The sequence below is a fragment of the Molossus molossus genome, unplaced genomic scaffold (assembly GCF_014108415.1).
Source record: "Molossus molossus isolate mMolMol1 unplaced genomic scaffold, mMolMol1.p scaffold_m16_p_8, whole genome shotgun sequence".
Classification (NCBI taxonomy): Eukaryota; Metazoa; Chordata; class Mammalia; order Chiroptera; family Molossidae; genus Molossus; species Molossus molossus.
The window spans coordinates 26,182,202-26,204,670 of record NW_023425402.1 but is presented as its reverse complement, the minus strand read 5'-3'; the positions used below and the strand labels follow the sequence as shown (position 1 = coordinate 26,204,670).

The following is a 22,469-nucleotide window of genomic DNA, read 5'->3' as shown; positions in this document are numbered from 1 at the left end:
TATTACTTGTTTCAATGAGGCTGTTTTTGGTTTTGTATACACATGGGGTACTTCGACTTTCTAACTGGACTCTGGTATTCTCATAAAGGTATTTTTATCCAAATATTATTGTTAAATCAGTGTTTCAATGTTGGGGGATGTGGGCTGCAACTTTCTGTTCTTCCATCTTGTTGATATCACTCTTTTTCTGAGTCAACCAGGCATGGCTTTGTGCAACAGACTGAAGAGGGAAAAAGAAAGTAGTTTCCCCTTGTTCCCTGAATGATACCATAGGTATATTCATGGGCTTACAACAGCCTATGGCTTGAATTACTGGGTTTCAAGACCTATATTTTGATTTAGGTGTTTCCTGTACACATGTACAGGTAGTTAAAGAACAAGCTCAAATAAATTGTAGGGTCTTCCAGTTTTATTTTCCACCATATGCACTTTTGGGTAAAGCAGGAAATTTATCTTTTTTTAAAAATTAATATATAGTGTTGACTTGCTCAAGAGGTGCCAAAGGCCAAAGGCCAGAAGGTAATCAGGTGTGTAATTATAGCCTTATCTAGAGAGAGAGAGAGAGAGAGAGAGAGAGAGAGAGAGAGAGAGAGAGAGAGAGAGAGAGAGAGAGAAAGAGAGAGAGAGAGAGAGAGAGAGAAAGACTGACTGCATGCCTGACTGAGTGGACTGTAGTGTCTTTATTCCAAAGAAACTTTGGGGCCTTTTTTCTCCCTTCCAGTGCTTTCCATATACCATGGAACATTTAACTTGGAACAATGTTTAGAACTTCATAAATTTCTTTTCCTCTCATGAAAAGGTACTCATGCTTTGTACTACTCTTTGTTTGGAGATTGCTGGATAATTTGATGATCTAATTCAAGCCCTTTAATGCTTTGTAACAATAGCATGGTATAATACCCTACCCTTGCATTTTAGTGGAATCCACAAAGGGTAAGAGTACACATATCAGGAGCCATGGCAAGACTACCAAGATGTTTTAGCAGGTGGTGAGTATTTTAGCTTTCATGATTTCATAACATATGTGATTAATTTCTATGCTCTCACCTGAAACTGATTCCCTTCCGTTATGCCTCTCCACTATTGATAATGCATGAATTTTCAACCACTGAGGTGAGGCAGGGAGAATTGAGAGGTCGAGGTGGAGTGAAGTTTGGTGGATGGGATAGGATCGAGTATAATATTTTATAAAACTTCATTAAATATTTAGGGAAATCACTTTGTGTTCCAGCTCTAGATTAAAAGAGTTTAATTTAATCTGTTTGGAAGGCATCTTACACTGTCAGGGCTTGTAATATATCCCAAAATACGAATTTTCCATTCTTTAAATTAGAGAAGCTAGAGCAATGTTTCAAGAAAAGAAACATATGTTTATATTTTATGTGAAAAGCAATGTTTGGGTATTCATTAGAAACAGTGGAGTGACTATGGCATGATTCAGAAAATGCACAAAATAAATGATCAGTATTTATGATTGGATTTAGATGCAGCTGTATAAGTTAATTAATTCTAGGAAAGTAATGAACAAGAAAACATTCAGAATAATTTTCATTAGGAATATTTGAAGCTTGTGTGAACAGCCCATTCTTCTTTCCTTTCTTTTTCTCTAAAATATTATATACAATATTTATCACCTAATTACATATTTTACTCTCATAACACCTCCACGCTTTGTAAGTGGCAAAAGGTATGCTAAGTAGGAGTAAAAATTGATACAACCACTTTGGAGAAGTTTTTGACATTATCTACTAGGGCAAAGCATGCCACTACCCTGGGAAACAGCAATTCAACTCCTAGATAGTTAACTATGAGAACAGATAAAACTAAGAACAGAGAAAACTAATTAATCAATGGTTATAGAAATCATAACTTGTTTCTGGTGGTGGTGGTGATTGTCTGTAAAGGAATATGATGTAGCTTTCTAAGTTGTTTGACAGTCTTTATGTTGTCTGGTGCAAGTTACATAAGTGTATACATTATGCGCCAATTGAGCTCATTACTTGAGATTGGGGTATTTTACAGAATGTAGGTTGTACCTTAATTTTTAAAAAAATTAAATTCAGTAAATACAATGTTTGTTAAAGTAAAGCTCTATTTCCTGATGCTTATATTTGTCTCCCCGAGGCCATGTAATTATATGGTTGTCCAGCTCAGTCTCTGGAGTCAGGCTCAGATCCAGGTTTGATTCCTGACTTTGTCAACCTCTCTTTCTTGAAAATTGTTTTTGGGCTAAGTGACTGATTCCAACATTGGTGATGATAGAAACCACATTTTATGAATGTTAATATCATTGTGCTAGAGAAGTACTGGAACATATTAAGACGTCCGGATTTCTGGGTAAAAAATATAGTATATATGTTTAAATGATATATAACTCTAATATCTGACAAAACCTCAGTCTATTCAAATTAAAAATGAAAAAGAAAATTGCAAAAGCAATTTCTCCATCTAGAATATTCAAACAGAAAAAAGAATAACTTAACATTTTTATCACATAATCAATGTTTTTAAAATGAAAAATGACAAAACCATATGAGATATTTGTATAATTTTGTAAGCTTTTAAAACTATATTCTCGGATACGGTAAAATGGCGGCATGGTGAATGGAAGCTACACAGACAATCTCCCAGGACCAAAAGGGAATTACAACTAAAATAAAGACAAATCTTCAGAAAAAAGCAGCAGAATAGGACCATATAACCAGGGACACTGATAGGATCTGCAAAGGTGCGAGAGGGTGGCGGGCTGGGAGCCCATGGACAGTGGTCTGAGCTGTGAGCAGCACCCTTGGGGTTAAACTCACAAGCGGCTCCACAGCACAAAGAGCTGAGAGAGAGCCCTAAAATAGCCACAGCCACTTACCTGGGGCTCTGTCAGTGGGATGGCAGACTGGTCTGGAACTCTTTGGGGGCACACGGGATTTGGAGGGCACTCAGAGTTTTTGCTGAGTTGCAGCCACAAAGGATGGTGGCCAGTTTGCTCCTTGCAGAGTGGTGGGGGAAAAGCAGCAGTTGCTCCCTTGGAGATTCAGCTTTTTCCAGGTGAGGCAAAGAAATGAAAATTGAGGTTCATGAATAACCAGCATCATTCCACCCTCTGGAAATCCTCTTATGCAGAACACCAAGGCTACATTCCGAGGTATTGAGTAACTGAGACTACAAGCCACCAGGAAAAAGCTAGAGAATAACTGAACCTTTCCTGGGCTTGCAAATCTACCCAGGAAAGTAAGACTTGACAGTGGTATTTAACATGGGCCCACCCAGGCTCTTCCAAACCCAGTAGAAGGAGCCACAAACAGCAGAACACCAGCACCCACAGGGAAAATTTGGCAGACTCAAATACGCACTGAGATAGCCAAAGTGGTAAAACAAAGAAACAAATCCCAAGTGAAAGAACAAGAGAACTTTATTGAAGATGAGATAAATGAAATGCAGTTAAGCATATATCAGAGGTAGAATTCAGAACCATGATCTTGAGGAAGCTCAACAGCATGAGTAAGGATATAAGCACCATGAGTAAAGATATAGAAACACTGAAAACCTACCAAGTGGAAATGAAGAATAACATAGCAAAAATAAAGAACACATTGGAAGGACTAACCAACAAAGTAGAGGAAGCTGAAGACTGGATCAGTGAATTAGAAGACAGGGTAGAAAAAATCAACCAATCAGAAAACCAAAAGGAAAAACAATTAACAAACAGGAAGATAGCATAAGAGAACTGTAGGACACCTGTAAATGTAATACCATTGCATCATAGGAGTCCCCGAAGAGGAAGTAAATGGGCAAGGGTTAGAGAATATATTTAAAGAAATAGTGACAGAAAAATTTCCTAACTTTGTGAAGGAAGAAGACATTCAAGTTCAAGAAGCACAGAGAGCCCCAAGTAAGAAGAACCCAAACAGGCCCACACCAAGACACATAGTAATTAAAGTGCCAAAAATTAAACACAAAGAGAGAATCATAAAGGCAGCAAGAGATAAGAAACACATTACCTACAAAGGAATCCCCATAAGGCTGTCAGCGACATCCCAACAAAAACACTACAGGCCAGAAGGGAATGGCGTGAAGTAATCAAGGTCATGAAAAACAAGGATCTGAATCCAAGATTACTCTATCCAGCAAGGCTATCATTCAAAATAGAAAGTCAAATAAAGAGCTTCCCAGACAAAAAAGGCTAAGGGAATATATTAACACCAAACCAAACTAAGACTGCAAGATATGCTAAAAGGACTGCTGTAATTAGTAGAAGAAATGGGAAGAAAAATAAAACCACACTAAACAAAAATGACAATAAATAAGTACACATCAATTATCATCTTAAATGTGAATGGTTTGAATGCTCCAATAAAAATACACAGAGTAGCTGACTGGATAAGAAAGCATGACTCACATATAACATATATGTTGTCTACAAGAAACCCACCTCACAACAAAAGACTCACATAGGTTGAAAGTGAAGGGATGGAAAAATTTCTTACAAGCAAACAGAAAGCAAAAAAAAGCTGGGGTAGCAATACTCATATGCGATTATGTAGATTTCAAAATGAAGGCCATAACTAGAGACAAAGAAGGCCACTACATAATATTGAAAGGATCTATCCAACAGGAAGATATAACCTTGGTAAACATATATGCACCCAATATAGGAGCACCAACATATATTAGAAATATGGAGGACTTCAAAGGAGAAATTGACAGCAATACAATCATATCAGGGGACTTCAGCACCCCACTGACACATTGGATAGATCATCTAGACAAAAAATTAACAAGAAAACAGACTCTAAATGAAGTGCTAGACCAAACGGATTTACTAGATATCTACAGAGAATAACACCCCAAAACTGCAGAATTCACATTTTTTTCAAGTGCACTTGGGACACTCTCTAAGATAGACCACATGTTAGAGCACAAATTAAGTCTCTACAAGTTCAAGAAGATTGAAATCATATCAAGCATCTTCTCAGATCACAATGGCATGAAACTAGAAATCAATTGCAACAAGAACATGCAAAGACATTTGAGAAACATTGAGGCTAAATAGCATATTACTGAACAATAAATGGGTTACCATGGAGATCAAGGAAGAAATTAAAAACTCCTTTTCTTTGGAAACCAATGAAAATGAACACTCAACAACACAAAATCTATGGGATGCAGTGAAAGCACTTCTGAGGGGGAAGTTCATAGTACTACAGGCCTACCTCAAGAAGCAAGAAAAATTTCTAATGGCTATCTACCCTCACAACTTAAAGAACTAGAAAGCAAACAAAAAGTAAACCCCAGAGCAAGTAGAAGGAAAGAAATAGTAAAGATTAGAGCAGAAATAAATGACATGGAGACCACAAAACAATTCAAAGGATCAAGGAAACAAAGAGCTGGTTCTTTGAAATGATAAACAACCTTGATGGACCCTTAGCTAGACTCACCAAGAAACAAAGAGAGGGAACCCAAATACACAAAATCAGAAATGAAAGAGGAGAAATAATAACTGACACCACAGAAATACAAAGGATTGTTAACAAATATTATGAACAATATTACGGCAACAAATTCAACAATCTAAGCAAAATGGACAAATTTCTAGAATCACACTGTCTCCCAAAACTGAATCGAGAAGAGATAGAAAACTTGAACAAACCAATAACAACAAAAGAAATTGAAGATGTAATCAAGACTCTCCCACCAAACAAAAGTCCAGGCTCGGACAGCTTTATGGGGCAATTTTACCAAACATTCAAAGAAGAAGTAATACCCATTCTCCTCAAACTATTTTAAAAAATTCAAGAAGGAGGAAAACTTCCAAACTCGTTCTATGAGGCCAGCATGATTCTAATTCCAAAACCAGAAAAAGAAACTACAAAGAAAGAAAACTACAGGCCAATATCCCTGATGAACATAGATGCCAAAATCCTGAACAAAATACTAGCAAATCAAATCCAGCAATACATAAAAAAATTATTCACCATGACCAAGTGGGATTCATCCCAGGGATGTAAGGCTGGTACAATATTTGCAAATCAATAAATGTGATACACCACATAAACAAAATGAAAGATAAAAATCATATGATTAGATCAATAGATGCTGAAAAAGTATTTGACAAAATCCAGCACCCGTTTCTGATAAAAACATTCAGCAATTTGGGAATAGAGAGATCATATCTCAACATAATAAAGGTCATATATGAAAGACCTATAGCCAACATCATACTCAATGGGCAAAAACTAAAAGCATTCCTCTTAAGAATAGGAACAAGACAAGGATGACAAAATCAGAAATGAAAGAGGAGAAATAATAACTGACACCACAGAAATACAAAGGATTTTTAACAAATATTATGACTTTTGCCACTCTTATTTAACATAGTACTGGAAGTCTTAGCCACAGCAATCAGACATGAAGAAAAAATAAAGGGGATCCAAATGGAAAGGAGAAAGTGAAACTGTCATTATTTGCAGATGACATGATAGTATATGTGGAAAACCCCAAAGAGTCCATCAAAAATCTAGGCCCTGGCCGGTTTGGCTCAGTGGTTAGAGTGTTGACCTGTGGTCTAGAGAGACCTGGATTTGGTTCCTGCTAAAGGCGCATATCTCAGTTGCAATTTGTCTCCGGCCCTGGTTGGTCGTGTGGGTGGCAGCTACTCGATGTGTCCCTTTTACATCGATGTTTTTCTCTCTCTCTCTCATTCTTTCTCTCCCTCCCTCTCTATCTGAACAAAAAATGGAAAAATGTCCTTGAGTGAGGGAAAAAAAAAACTACTTTACTTAATGAATGAATTTTACAAAGTAGCAGGATATGAAATTAATGTCAAGAAATTGACAGCATTCTTATACACCAGTGATGAACTCACAGAAAGAGAAACTAAAAAAACAATCCCATTTACCATCACAGCAAAAAAAATTAGCATACCTAGGAATAAACTTAACCAAAGAAATAAAGGACCTACTCACAGAAAACTACAGGACATTGAAAAAAGAAACAGAGGAAGATATAAAAAATGGAAGCACATACCTTGTTCATGGATTGAAAGAATTAACATCATTAAAATGTCCATACTACCCAAAGCAGTGTATAGATTCAATGCAATCCCCATCAAAATACCAATGACATACTTTACAGAACTAGAACAAATACTTCAAAAGTTCATATGGAACCAAAAAAGACCCCGAATAGCCACAGCAGTCTTGAAAAAGAACAAAGTTGGAGGGATCACATTACCAGATTTCAGGTTACACTAGAAAGCCACTGTAATCAAAACAGCCTGGTACTGGCACAAGAACAGGCAGATAGATAAATGGAACAGAATAGAGAACCCAGAAATGGACCCAAGAAAATATGCTCAATTAATGTTTGATAAAGGGGGCAAGAGCATAGAGTGAAGTAAAGACAGACTCTTTATTAAATGGTGTTGGGAAAATTGGACAGCTACATGCAAAAAAAATGAAACTAGACCATCAACTTACACCATACACAAGAATAAACTCAAAATGGGTAAAAGACTTAAATGTGACTCATGAATCTATAAAACTCCTAGAAGAAAATGTAGGCATCAAAATTTTAGACATCATATGCAACAGAATTTTCACTGATACATCACCTAAGGCAACTGAAACAGAGAAAATGAACACATAGGACTACATCAAACTCAAAAACTTCTGCACAGCAAAAGAAACAATCACCAAAATGGAAAGGCAACTCACTCTATGGAAGAGCATAATTGCCAATGATACATCAGATAAGGGGTTAATTTTTAAAATATAGAGTGCTCATACAGCTCAACAAAAGGAAGACAAAGAACCCAATTAAAAAATGGGCAGAGGAACTGCCCAATAGACACCTCTCCAAACAGGACATAGAAATGGCCAAGAGACATGTGAAGAAATGCTCAACATCACTAATCATCAGAGAGATGCAAATTAAAGCAACAATGAGGTATCACCTCACACCTGTCAGAATGGCCACCATCAACAAATCATCAAACAAGAAGTGTTGGTGAGGGTGTGGAGAAAAAGGGACCCTAGTACACTGCTGGTGGGAATGCAGACTGGTGCAACCACTATGGAAAACAATATGGTGTTACCTCAAAAAATTAAAAATTGAACTGCCATTTGACCCAGTGATCCCACTTCTAGGAATATACCCTAAGAAGGCTGAAACACCAGTCAGAAAGAATATATGTACCCCCATGTTCATAGCAGCACTATTCACAATAGCTAAGATCTGGAAACAGCCCAAATGTCCATCAGTAGACAAATGGATAAAAAAGCAGTGGTACATATACACAATGGAGTACTATGCAGCTGTAAGAAAGAAAGATCTCTTATCCTTTGAGAAGACATGGAGGGATCTGGAAAGTATTATCCTAAGAGAAACAAGCCACACAGGGAAAGGCAAGTATCATATGAGCTCACTTATTTGTGGAATATAATGATCATAACAATCTGAAGAACAGGGTATTCCCCGAGACCTGTAAGTAGGGTACAGACTGACAATCCCCGGAAGGAAGAGGGTGTTGGGGGAGGGAGAGATAAACCACAGAACTTATATGCATGTATGCATGACCTGTGGACATTGACGATAAAGCTGGGGACAGGGCGATGAGGAAGGGAGAGGAGGATGTCAATGGGGGAAAAAGGAGAAATATCTGTAACCAAAATAAATAAATTAATTAAAAAAAATAAAACTATATTCTCCTTAACTATTTTCTAAGCCAAATATGATTTCCAGTTTTTAATCTTTTTTCTTATTGTCAAGTAACATATTCTATGATCACTGAGGCTACTTGTGCAAAGGACTTTGGCTTTTGTGGTTTGTGCATATGTAGCTGGAGTCTACTGTTCCCCTTGACTTATCACTGAAAGTAATGTTATAAAAATCTTTGCTTATTGTGTTCCATTGTCTGTCAGCCATCCATCTGGCAGACATCTTCCTCTGGTAAAGGACTATTGACTCTAAATTAACCTATATTTCATGTCAGCAATATTGCTTGCTGGTAAAGGATGGTGAGATTATTCAATCAGTAATGAGGAAAGAAATGTGAAGTTGGGGCTGCCTTCTTTTTTATTTACCTAATCTTTGGTAAGAAGATCTCTACTTGGATAATTTATTTTGGTTTTGCTATTTTTATTATATTTTATTTCCAATATGATGCAACAGAGTCTAAGTTATCATGATTTTAGTGCTAAATTGAAACAGTAGTGACTGTAATGAACTTGTGCATGATGTTAAAATGCATGATGATACAATGTACCTTAAGAAGGCAAAGGTATTAAGTTGCCTCTGATCACTATTGAGGGGTGTGTATCAATGGCACATATACTCATGTTTGCCTTACTATTAAAACCAAGTTCAGTTCAGGAAAGTTTGAAGAAATTGGCTTGTAAAGATCTCAGCTGTACCATAGACACCATAGAAGACTGTTTTATTGGACATCAGATGTAGATTAGTAAAATTGCTTTTAGTGTCTGACCACAGATCTTGGTAGAATTCCCTCTTCTCAATAAAATATTGACTTTAGGAGTGGGGCGACATACAACCAACCTGGCAACGTGGAATGGATTGATAGGCATTCATGAACTAGGCTACATATATTCTAAAACAATGCATTCAGTGGCCCTGGGATATTAACTTATAACTAGAAAGGTGTATCTAGACACATTTGATTGCTCTGGTTAGACTCAAGATATATGTAGTTTTTGTGTTGCTATTCATGACAGGATTTTAAATACAACACATTCTTTTATGGTCTTGATAAGACTAAATTACTTATACTACTAACCCCTGAGATTTAACAGAAAAACAAATATTACTGGACCCCAGGGATTTAAATAAATGGAGTAGTTGATGCTCACATCTCATAGAGAATTTCTGTTCCAAATACTCTCTGAACATATTGGAGTGAACTGAAATTATAACTGTGTAGTCTGTGTGGGAAACCATTTGTGAATGTAAATCTGTGTGTCTTTTTTGCCCTTGCTTCTGAATGAACTATTTTAAACTAATTTGTTTACCTATATTATTCTACCTACCTATTGTAGGTGTTATAGCAAGTTCCCAACTGAGTCTCCCTTAGCATTTAATTTTCCTGGTACTTAAAATTATAACTTTCAAGTTCAAATTTTTATTTGCAGTTTCCATTCCCCTCTCTGGATATGGTTGTATACTTATACATATATTTATTTTATTTTTTTTCCCTCTACACAGTGGGGATATTAATTATTTATCTGTTTACTTTCCCTGAAATTTGTGTAAAAATTGTTGGTTGGTAATCAAGGTAGCCTTTTATATATGGAAACTATTTTTTTTACCTGTTTCTTATCTCTGGGTATATGCAAACATACAAACTGTATTTGAGCGTTTTAACTACACTTTTCTTTTCAGCTCCCATGTGTAAGGATATCTTATTGTTCTCCTTGTAGTTGAACAAATTGGGAAGAAAGTTATTCCTTCAAGAAAATATAATTATTTAAATACATTTTCCTGAAGAGATATGCCTAGGTAAACATGAAAACATGGCTAGATTGTGATATCAATTTACATTCGTGATTTCACAAACTGTCACATTTCTTTCCATAAAGTTTGGGGAATTAGAATACAATGTAAAGGATTTTATTACCGGAAAAGATGGGCACAATACCTGCTCTGTTTCCTGCACTCGCATGCAATTTTGGAGGTACAGAGCACTTTCAGAAACATCTCCACATTTGATCCTCAGACAAACCCTGTGAAGATGGTTATTCTCACTTCACAGAAAAGAATCTAAGGGTTCATGAGAGGTTACAAGAGAGGATTAGGTCTGAAACTGACGTTCTTGTCTTAAGTCTGAGCTTTTCGCTCAGCATCTTACAACTTTCCTGTTGTAAAGCAAATCAAAGGAGCAATTGAAATGTGAATATTCTTATGATGGAATGTTGAACATTTTCTTTTCAGCTGACCTTCTTTCTTTTGTAGTTTTAAATCAAATGCATTTGAAGTGAGGCTTCATAGATTGTTCTGTATACACCCCCCAGGCTGCCTCATAATGACAGGAAAGATGTAATTTTATTTGTTGGTTTATGATTTAAACTGTATATGATTATTTCCTACTTATCATGTTTTCATATGGAGAGGTTAGCTAGACTAACTCATATGTGCTCTCTCCCGGTCTTCTTTCACTCTTTACACCGAATGAGAAAAATATTTTTGCATTAGTGAGTTTGATGAAAGTAGCCCAGTAGAGCACATGTGATCTTAGTAGTCAGAGCCTGCTCCTGATGTAGGGTGGGAATAAATCAACCCTGCATTGCTGGGTGTGGATACTATGGTGTACCTCATGAAACTCATTGGATCACACATCTAACCAATACCCCTTTGCCTGATTTTCCTATCTCCTCATCACTTAACTCCAAGCTTACCAGAGTAAGAAGAATGTGATATATTGGGTCCCTTCAAAACTCAACGTCTTAAGACCTGCAGAGAAAAATACCACTCCTTTCCTAGGGACACATCTGATTTTATTTATATCAAACCTTTATGTTGTTTCCAATATTCTATGGTACAAGTTACAACTGTACATGTTGGGCTAATAAAATTCATCTGGTTTTTTTTTTTTATCCTCACCCGAGGACATTTTTTTTTTTTTTCTATTTTTTGTTCAGATAGAGTGTGGGAGGGAGAGAGAGAGAGAGAAACATCGACGTGAAACGGACACGTTGAGTGGTTGCCACCCACACGACCCAACCAGGGCCGGGGACAAACTGCAACCGAGGTACGTGCCCTTAGTGGGAACCGAACCCGGGTCTCTCAGGACCGCAGGCCGACGCTCCAACCGCTGAGCCAAACCGGCCAGGGCCATCTGTTTTTATTGTACTATAAATATGATGTCTTTCCCTTTCTTTAATGTTATGTAAGACAGTGATTATCTTAAGGTGTGTTTAGTGGAGTTTGTTCTTGTTTTGCTCTGTTAGCTCCTCTATAAAATATAAGCAGTCATGCTCAATGTGTATGTTATATGACAGCCTTGGAAAAATCTGAAAATACTACAACATTTTTACAGTATAACAGCTTAATAGCATTTCAACCATATAAAAATTTCCACATAATTTGAGACACTAGTTTTCCAGAGAAGTGAAAGACATAGCATATTTTATAATTTATTTAGATGACTGTATAATGCAAACTGTAATTCTTCTTCTTAAGGAGATAGTTTTTACTTATAAACGACTATTATAATATATAATATAATAAATTATACATGAGATAATAGGCCCAGTTTTAGAACTTCCATGAACAGAAAAGACCCACAATTAAGCTTTTTCCAGAGTAACAGAACCAACGATATTTAAACTGTAGAATTATAAACTGTTAGAACTGGAAAGAATATCAAGAAAAACACATTTAAAAAAAATCTCTCAAATGCTGGGAATGCAAGAAAGAAATCTTAGGGTTTATCTAGATCCAAGAAATTTGAGAGTTAGTTATCCAAAGTCATGTGACTAATAAATAGCACATCCTGGATAGGAATCATGAATCCTGTTCCAGTGTCCTCCTACCTCCCCAGGTATCAGGTTGCTTCATGTTCAAAATACATGGTAACTTATAAACTTCAACATAGTGTTTAAAACAATCCATTAACTAATAGTCCTCTTGCATTTGTGTTTTATGTTAATCGCCTTTTAAGGGGAAAAATGACAATCGAGATTTCACTCTCAGATGCCCAAAAAATTCCTACATATTTTCTCAGGGGGGAATATATATATAATTCTTATATTCTCTAATATCCCTCCCTTGATTTTCTTTTCTTATTGAAGACCGTGGTTAATCACCTTTTACTGCTTTTGCTTTTGATTTATAGAATCTGTCTGTCCAACACGAATTCCAGTGGCAGCTCGGGATGAGAAGGGGTTTGATATTCTTTTAGGATTGGGTGTAAAGAAAAAGGTTAAGAAAAGAATCCAGCTTTCACCAACAAAGATAAAAGGATATGAAGTAACATCAAAAATTGATTTATCAGAATTCACAAGGTAAATGTTATGTGTTGAAACAATTTTTTTACTATAGAGATAGGTGTGTTGAAAATTCTTGGAGCTTATTCATATTTTTCTATTTCTAGCAATGTTTTCCCAGAAGGGCTTCCTCCATCATATGTATTTGTCTCCACTCAGAGATTTAAGGTCAAGAAAATGTGGGATTTATGGAGAATTTTAACCATTGATGGAAGGCCACAAATAGCAGTTACCTTAAATGGTGTGGATAAAACATTACTATTTACAACAACTAGTGTGATTAATGGCTCACAAGTGGTCACCTTTGCTGACCCTCAAGTTAAGGTAAAGTACCTGGATGTGATGGTGATATTCACGAGGGAACATTGTTGGGTTTATGTGTATTGGGTGAAGAGAGCTATAATTTTAACATGACTGGAAATATATCAACTTCATATTTAAATGTTGCTTTATTGAGAAAAGCAACAAAGGAAGGAAAATTCTTTCTTAATCCATGTGGAATTTAGGGGTAGGGGAACTAACATTTTTTAAATGTCTACTACTAGGTGCCAGGCATTTGGAATTTAATAACTACCTAAGGAAGAACCTATTGTTCCCATTTTACAGACAAAGAAACCAAGGTTCAGAAATACTAAGTTTCTACTCAAAGTAACAGAGCTAGTTAAGTGGTGACAAGGGAAATTGAATTTGTGTTTGGTCATTTTCAAAGTCCATGTTGGTCTGTTTTACATTGCCATGTCCCACAGGATATTGAAATAAAGACATTTGTTAGAACATTAAATACAGGCAGAAAATGGATACAGAATTCACATTAATTATAGGGACGTTTTATTTCCCATACAGGAATATATCTAATGAAATCAATAAAATAAAAATAAAAATGTACTTTCCAAGTCATGTGGTCAGAATACAGATGTGATAATAAAAGCAGTTGTTTTGATCATTACTATCATTATGAAAGTCTAATGATGTAGTATGTAATTTAGGAAATGTACAAGGTTATATATGAAATTATGCATTTATACAATTTCTTCATTTGGTAAATAAATTTTTAAAAATTTGTTGTCTGCCATTTTTATTAGACGCAATGTGCTAGTTTCTGTAAGAAATGACAAATGAATAAAGCCCGTTTCTTACCTTCAAGGACTTATTTATAAGGCTTCTGATATCTAATAGCAGCGTGTGGAGGGAAAAGTGGATTCTAACACACAATATGAGGAAGTCTTCATAAATGAGATGGATTTTAGACTGACCTTAAAGCATGTAAAGTATTTTGATGGAGAAAGGACACATTAAATCAATGGTTCAGTATTGAGTAGCCATGTGTTGTACAATTCAGAGATTTATTTAGAGAATGGAAATTTGTATCCTCTGTGTGTGGAGTATAAGATGCATGAAAGAAGAGGATAGCAAGATCTGAGCTTAAATTGTGGGGACCTGGAAAGCCACATAAAGGGGTATGGACTTCCTTCGGTGAATGATAGAATTCCATTGAAAGATCTTGATCATAGGTGTATCATGGTCAGAGCAACTCTCTCCTCTCTTTCACTTTTTTCATTTATAAGCAATACTTTCAAGTCTATCTTGGAATTTTGTTAGGTCCTGGGGATACAGATATTAATATGGGGCATCTTTTCTGACAAAATTCTAGTGAGAGAGATTCGTGGAACTATGAAAGACAGTGTGAAGAGGAAAGGATTAGAGATAGAGATATATTTGAAAATTGTTCAAATAAAGCAGGATACTCATGAGCCTAAATTATGGCAGTGAGAATAGACATGAAGAAGTGAATTTCAAACATGGTTAGGAGACATATTTGGTGGAACTTTGCATCTCTTTGTTACTGGCTGAGGGAAAGAAAGGAAATAAAGAAACTTGTTTTGGTTTAGAAACTGAAGATATTATGATCCAAGGGAAATAGGGATAAGAATAAAATTTAGGGGCTAGTTCAAGTTTCTTTTGTAATATACTCTGTCAGGGTGATTGTGAGATATCCTGGAAAATTATTCTAGCCAGTATTAGAATTATAGATTTCATATGTTAATGTAAATGTGGGAAGTATTCCATCAGAGTAATAGTTGACCTGTGGGAATGGATAACATAGTCACAGAGGAGAATGAAAGATGTCAAGGGGAGATCTGTGTGGAATGCCTTTTTAAAACACAGATTGAGGAAGAGGGATCCTCAAAGAGAAAGCGTATGAGCAATTGGAGAAAAAATAAAGATAATCAAGATAGCTTGAATCATGGAAGTTGAGTAAGAATATCAAAGAGGAGGGACTACTTACGGAGTCTAAAGTTTCAATAAAGTAAAAAAGATGAGGAATGAGAGAAACCATTCGGATGAGGAGATTAGGAACTCATTTGTGACCTGGAGGGAGTTGTTCCACACAACTACTTTGGGATATGTAGTAGAACTCTAGGGATCAATAAAATAATTGGTGAATGGCATTTGAGGCCCAGCTTGAGTCAGGGAGAATTTGTATAGAAAGAGCTAATTTGTGTGGTGTGAATTCATGGTTGGCAACAAAGGAAGGAGGATGAAGAAAATAAAAGGTTGTTAGGAATTTTGTGTATAAATCTTCTGTACTTTCTTCCTATAGACATTGTTTGATGAAGGCTGGCATCAAATTCGTCTCTTAGTAACAGATCAAGATGTAACTCTGTATATCGATGATCAACAAATTGAAAACAAACCACTACATCCAGTTTTAGGGATCTTCATCAGTGGACAAACCCAAATTGGAAAATACTCTGGGAAAGAAGAAACTGTTCAGGTGGATAAATAATGATTTGCTGTGTACATTCTATAAAAGGGAGCTTTTGCTGTCTTTTCTGATAGTATCTATCACATTTAACTGAATTCTTTTAAGATATTTAATCAAGATGTGGTCAGTTCATTAGTAAAACTGTGTATTTGTGTATAAGTATGAAAATGCAAAATTAGACTTAATCCATTTTATTAAAAAAGTAGGAAAATGTTCTCCTGGGTTCAGGGTAGAATTCTACATTCTTATGAAATGTTAATTTCATATTTTCCCAGAGAGGTACAGATTAAATAATGAATTTGGAAAAGGGAATGTGATTAGAGCTGTAAGTGATGTTATAAACATTTCTTTGCAGCTATGAAGATAAATTTAAAGTAATGCATGTCAGGGTTCTTCATGAACAAAACTAACTTTTTCTATAACTCTTTAAAGTGGAGCATCTACATGTAGGTTGAGAAGTGTATGCAAAAGCCATTTTTAGTAAAGTCTTTTATTTGAAAGATATATCTTTCCCATTGTTTTTATTAAGGGAAGACTGTCACATTTAAATGTGTGATTACACACATGGTCTCTATATATTACTGTTACATGTCAAATTACATGTAAATATTTAAATAGTAACAGGTGCTGGGCCTGCTCGTACTACAACATTCCATGCCAGCAACTAAATCTCTAAAACTAAAAATGGTTCTTGAGTCATCCTTTTCGAATGTCCTAAGAAATTTTCTCTAGACTATATTTTACCACAGTGATACTAAATAGCTCCACTGGGTTCCTGAAAGATATCAGAAATTTGATTTCTGTGCTAGAGAAGTTTTCCTTATGAGTTAGGTTGTATCACTTATTTAATACTTAGGTATTTGAGTTTTATATTTTTATTGTTTTAGCTGAATGCTGTGGCTTAAACTTTCCATATTGCTAACTATAGTGATTGTTTCTGTGTATCTGAGTTGTTCTTACAAAACAATGAGCTTATGTCTCACTTGAACTTGATTGGGTTTATGTTCCTAGTTTGATGTCCAAAAGTTACGAATCTACTGTGACCCAGAACAGAACAACCGGGAGACAGCATGTGAGATTCCCGGATTTGTAAGTAGGATTGATTATTTTCTCCCAAGTGTTGCTTCAGTACTTTCAAAGCAATATATAAACAGCAGATAATATATGAGCCTTAATTTAATACATAGAGTTATTTTTTTCAATTGTCAAAGGAAATGAAGTTACATTTTGGAGCTCATAATTGAAATAAAATTTTAATGTTTTGCTGTGCAAGTATGAATGAAAGACCACAGAAAACTGTTTTTCCCACATCATCTCGGGTTGTGACTATTCTAATTTTCTAGTGAAGCTGGACTGGACTCTAGAAAAACATGGCATTTTTTGTCAGAATAACTAGTGTGTAAAATACATTTCCATTCTTAATTAAATGTATAATTAATATATTACTCAGCACAATTCTGGCACAGGATATGATTCATTTTCCTGTTCACCAGCACATTTTCTCAAACTATACTGAATATATAGTTTTCTTTTTGTTTACCTAAGTAAAATTTTTATTTTATTTCTAGGATATAAGCAAAATTTTTATTTTTTTAGCTATTTTCATTTATGTGTTAAGAGGGAAAACATTATAAGCTAAAATGTTATAAAGTCTGATTATATACACAAGTGTATATAATCAATATTTTTTCCTCTAGGCGAAAAATGGTATGCAGTATTGCTTCTAATGCAAATAAGGTAGAATGTTGTGAAACTTTCTGACAATGTAGATTCCCAGCATAGTTGAGTCCTACATGGTTTTTTTAGTTTGTGTAGTCACGCTGTCATAATTTTCTTTTTTTCTATAAAACCGAATAACTTATGAATCCACATGTTCTGAAATCTTGAGGACATAGAACAACATGATTGATGGATCTATAATAAACTTAAAGATGGAACCTTTTAGAAATGATTCATTATGGGCATTCTAGATAGGCAATTTCTTAAGCAATATAACTTTTAGATACTTATAACTTGGAATATAAATCTTTACTAAAAGTATTAACTAATTGCATTTTGAGAGTCCATTGTACATACTTTATGTATTGATGTCTTTGCATCGATGTAATAACCATTACCATTTCCCTTCCCTATAACAAAGGCATAGCATTACATGGCAGATTTTGAATTCTTACATTTAGTTTTTTTTGGTTTTATGTCTCTTTCCTTACTCTCAGCTGTGACTTCGTGTAGCTTGTTTGCCTTTTGTACCTTCATTCCCACCTTCTCATTTTCTGATGTAATTTGTTATTGTTTGGAAAGATTATTAACCTATCTCAAATTATGTGTTATTCGGTAAGAAATAGACTATTTAGGGAGAAGCTCCTCTAGAGTGCATAAAATTTAATTCATGCAGTTTATGACTTGGTTAGATATGTGTCGGCCCTTTTCTCTGGTTCTTAAAGAATTTCCAGTAAGTGCAAGTGAGCATATAAATTCCACCTTGAGGTATTTTTGTTTCTGCATGGCCATTATATTAAGCAGCTGTAGAATTTTAATTTCCTTCTACATTAATTATTGTTTTTTTCTTTATCCTACTATAAATGTAGTAATAACATGTAGAAATAAGTAATTTTTTAAAGGATAGTTGCAAGCAAATGTTTTAGCTTTTGCTGGTTTTGATAGTTCAGGCATCTCTAACCTGTTCAATGAAATACCTAAAAATTAGAAAGATAATTTCGAAATTTAATTAAAAATATATTTTAAAACACATTTCTTATTGTTTTTCTTTCAGAATGGTGAGGTAGGCCTGGATACTCTTGTTTTTCTTAAGGTGATAGTTGCATTTGGGACTATTTAGCTTCCTTCCATTAATTGTAAGTATTTTAGACAAATTACACCCATTTTTTATGTAGTTTGAGTGTATTTCGTCTTCACAGCTTTTTATGATTAAGAATTTCTTATTAGATTAAATAAAATTGGAAAGTAAATGTAAGTTATCTTTATCATCTCACACAGACATACATACATATACACCTACATAGGTACATATACATATATGTGCATCTTTCCATGTTTGATTATTTCAATTTTTGTCTTCATAGTGCCTCAATGGTCCCAGTGATGTTGGTTCAACTCCAGCTCCCTGTATTTGTCCTCCAGGAAAGCCAGGACTGCAAGGCCCCAAAGTGAGTAACACTAACATGCTTTTTTTTTGGTTTTGTTAAAACATAGAGCTGAACAAATGCACACAATTACAAATCACAATTGACCCTGTTGTGATATTTCCACCTAATTCTTTAGAACAGTTTAAACCTGAGTGTTAGTGATTTTTTTTTTAAAAAAAGTGTATTCTAATCTGTATTTGCCTTTGAATCTAACTGATACCCCTAGCCCACAGTGGAGTGAGGGGACATTATTAGTTAGTTAGTTTATCCATTTGCCTCCCCCGCACCCAAACACTGCTGCTAGATCCCAGAATGATTCTTACAACTTAGTAAAAAATGAAGAAAGGGCGCTTGTTAAGATATGTTCTAAATTTTTAAATGTCTACTCAAAATGACTTTCAGATATAAAAATGGAGTAAAAAATTAACATTGATTTTAAAGTTGTGTTGGATGTCTAATTCTAAAAATAGAGGCATATACATTTATTTCACTTAATCATGTAATAACTACTTTGGGGAAGCATGATTGGAGCCATCATGTACACATTATTTTATAATCACTTATTTTTTTACATAAAAATGCTTTAAATATGTTTCTATGTTATTAAATATGAATGGCTATGTTTTTAAGTAAGTTGATACTTACTGTGGCATCACTTAGACACAGCCTAAGATACCACGAAGTTAAGTGGTCTGTTTGCTATTGATAAATCTTGTTCATTTAATATTATTTTAAAAATCACTTAATAAAAATAATGTCTAACTTGAAAGCAAGTATGACTCCCTAGCCAAAAAAAGAGTGTTTTGTGTATTGATCGTCTATTACTTGAGGTGACCATAACATTTTTTCTTAAATATGCATTATCATTTATATTTTGATGGGATTTTCTTAGTGTTTCAATCACCATGGCTGAATAATTTTAGCTTCTGGGTGCTGATCTAAAATAATTTAGTTCTTCCTATCTTTTGTACATTTCTTCCATCCATTTTCACATGCTAGTCCATGACATACATCAAGCTTAGCTGTTAAAATTAAGAAAGAAATGAAATTTAAGAAATTAAAGATTTCATTCAATATTTTATTCAAGTAAATCTATTTGGCTTAGAATTTGACGTTAGTACATTACAATTAATTTACTACTGTAAACTATTTTTAGATTGCACTTAGGAAAGTTAATCTATGAGTTCTGTAGTTAAACTAACTGCATGTTATTTAGGATGCCTTGACATAAATGAGAAATATCTTTAAGATGTTCCAAGGAGCATATATACTTTGTAAGATAGCTTGGTGTGACCTACCAGCAGACATCTTTTTAAAACATATTTATATAGTTGGCAATACCGGAATACTATACATAAAAGTGATTTGATCTGTAGAGATACAATATGGAAATCAGAGTCCCATGTTGCCTAACCTCTCAAAGCCCGAGGTGCTTTCCTGACTCTCATTGAGTTTCTGGTTACCTGAAAGGTCTCTAATGGGCTGTTCACTTTTAAGGAGGTACTGGATGCTTTTGATACTTTCTGATTCTTTTGTGGTTCATTAGGGGTCTTGTAGTGACACCAATTATTCTTCACATATGTGTCTACAGCAAATTTTTAGCACACTCTTTGTCTTATCTGATTTCCAGTATTTCTAAGTTTCATGTGTTCTTCATTTTCATTCTCTTTTCTTAGTCATAATGTAACCCCATTGCCACCTACTACTTTAAGTGAAATTACAGTTTTCCACCAATCTTCAAGTTGGCGTGCCTTCTTGATCTGCTTTCCATTTTCTTCAGAAAATCTGGCAGGAGGAGAGGAACACACACACTCACACACGCACACACACACACTTCGTCCTTTTAAGGCTCTTTCCCCTGGAAGTGGTTCCTTACCCACATCAGGGCCCTGTATGTGAAAAACAGAATCCCTAGCAACACTCCAAGTTTCATCCACTTCCTGTAGAGAATATCTGTCTTGGAAAATTGATATAGTATTATTTAGATCAATGGAACCGGAACTAAAGGAGATAAAGCAATTTTACTATAGATCCAACTGAGACTTATTGGCTATTTTTGTTTGATGCACTCTGGAAGGTTTTGCAGATGTTTATCAAACAAGAATTACCTGTAAAAAATAGATCTAGTCTTTTTTTTTTTTTAGCCAGAAATAGAGCTCTAGGAGGTGAGAGTTGAGTCATGAGACTAAAAAGAGGAGAAATTCTTGCATGGATAGATGGGTAAGTGCTTATTCTAAAATAAAGTCATCTGTTAAAAATTCTCTACTCCCCCCCCCCAAAATGACAAGCCTATTTAAAAACCAGGTCAAATTAACTGTGATATCACACATTTAAACATATTATGACATTATAACTCTTCAATAAGCAAAGAAAAATATATCTGTCACTGGGCGGTGAGTGTCTTGAAGCATAGCTTGTTCATTTTGTATCCCTAGTGTCAAACATAGGCAGTGATGAAATTAATGAATGAATCTATTGGAATGATTTTTATATGCAAGTACTTTACAATGAAGGCAAATGCAAACTAAATTCTCTTTTGGCATTCTAATATCTAGCCCAGTGTTTAATAGTAGTATTTTTTTTAATTTAACAAATTATGAAATCATTGAAAAAATAAGATTCACCCCTCCTCCTTATTAACCTATATGGAATGCTTTTGATCTATATGAAGGGTCCAGGAAATCTCCAATTTACAAACAACTCCCTTTTAAAGACCTTTACCTGCAAATGGCAGCTTCTTCTACCACTTCAGTAGCCGTAGGAACGTGTGGGGGCAAACATTTCACTTGATCCAAACTTAAATGTTAGATCTATTAGTTCAGAAGTGAAAAGGAAGCATTTTTTTTTTTTTTTTAGGAAGGAACAATTTCTTAATAAGTTATTTCCTCTGAAATGCTATTCTCACTCCAACTATATCCCTGCTGATGCCTTTTGTTTCAGCCTAGTAATTCTACGTAGAGAGTCATGTGCACAATCAAAGTATCCTCTGTCTAAAATACAAAAAGCCTTTGAAAGATTTCAGGGGCCACTGGGCATTTACAGTTTTATATTAATTTTTCCAGACTCAGATTCCTTCTTGCCTAAGAGAGTGGGTGTTTGAGTTTTGAGGGAGGGAAGAGGTTGCTTTTAGAGAATGGAACAGGTCTTTGGTCAGATACTCCTGTGGAGACCAAGGCTAGAAGAAAGGCACAAAGATTTTGGGAAAAGGGCTTGATAATATGGGATTTGGTCCGACATGAAGAGTTCCAAAGACATTTGTTTTAGATGAATAACTTAAAATACGAGCTTGCTGTTGCAAGCATGGCTATTTTTTATTTTAATTATTCATAATTATACTGCTTGAGAGACCATATGCAGAGATGTTTTAGCTTAGTCCATGACATTTCCACTCCTGTCAACAACTCAAAAATCCTGTGGCACAAGTTCAATTCAACATAAGTACATATTGCTTCTCAGCTGAATACATATTTTTAAAAATTCAAAATGTGCACATTTTAACTAAATTACAAGGAAGTGATTGGGAATTTACTCACAACTGTAATAAGTCATATGTCTAATTTAATG

The 22,469-nt window shown here is 34.9% G+C and overlaps 1 protein-coding gene across 2 annotated transcripts in view; it reads left to right on the top strand.

Annotated features, from left to right (window-relative positions):
- Window positions 1-22,469, top strand: part of COL21A1 (collagen type XXI alpha 1 chain) — a 125,497-nt gene that overhangs the window by 12,436 nt on the left and 90,592 nt on the right. The window contains exons 3-8 of one of the 2 annotated variants that reach the window (XM_036249010.1): window positions 12,842-13,010; window positions 13,100-13,316; window positions 15,595-15,768; window positions 16,771-16,848; window positions 18,533-18,541; window positions 18,843-18,926. In XM_036249010.1, the coding sequence (XP_036104903.1) occupies window positions 12,842-13,010; window positions 13,100-13,316; window positions 15,595-15,768; window positions 16,771-16,848; window positions 18,533-18,541; window positions 18,843-18,926 (731 nt within the window). The remainder of the gene's footprint in view (window positions 1-12,841; window positions 13,011-13,099; window positions 13,317-15,594; window positions 15,769-16,770; window positions 16,849-18,532; window positions 18,542-18,842; window positions 18,927-22,469) is intronic. The other variant, XM_036249009.1, reaches the window with a different exon arrangement.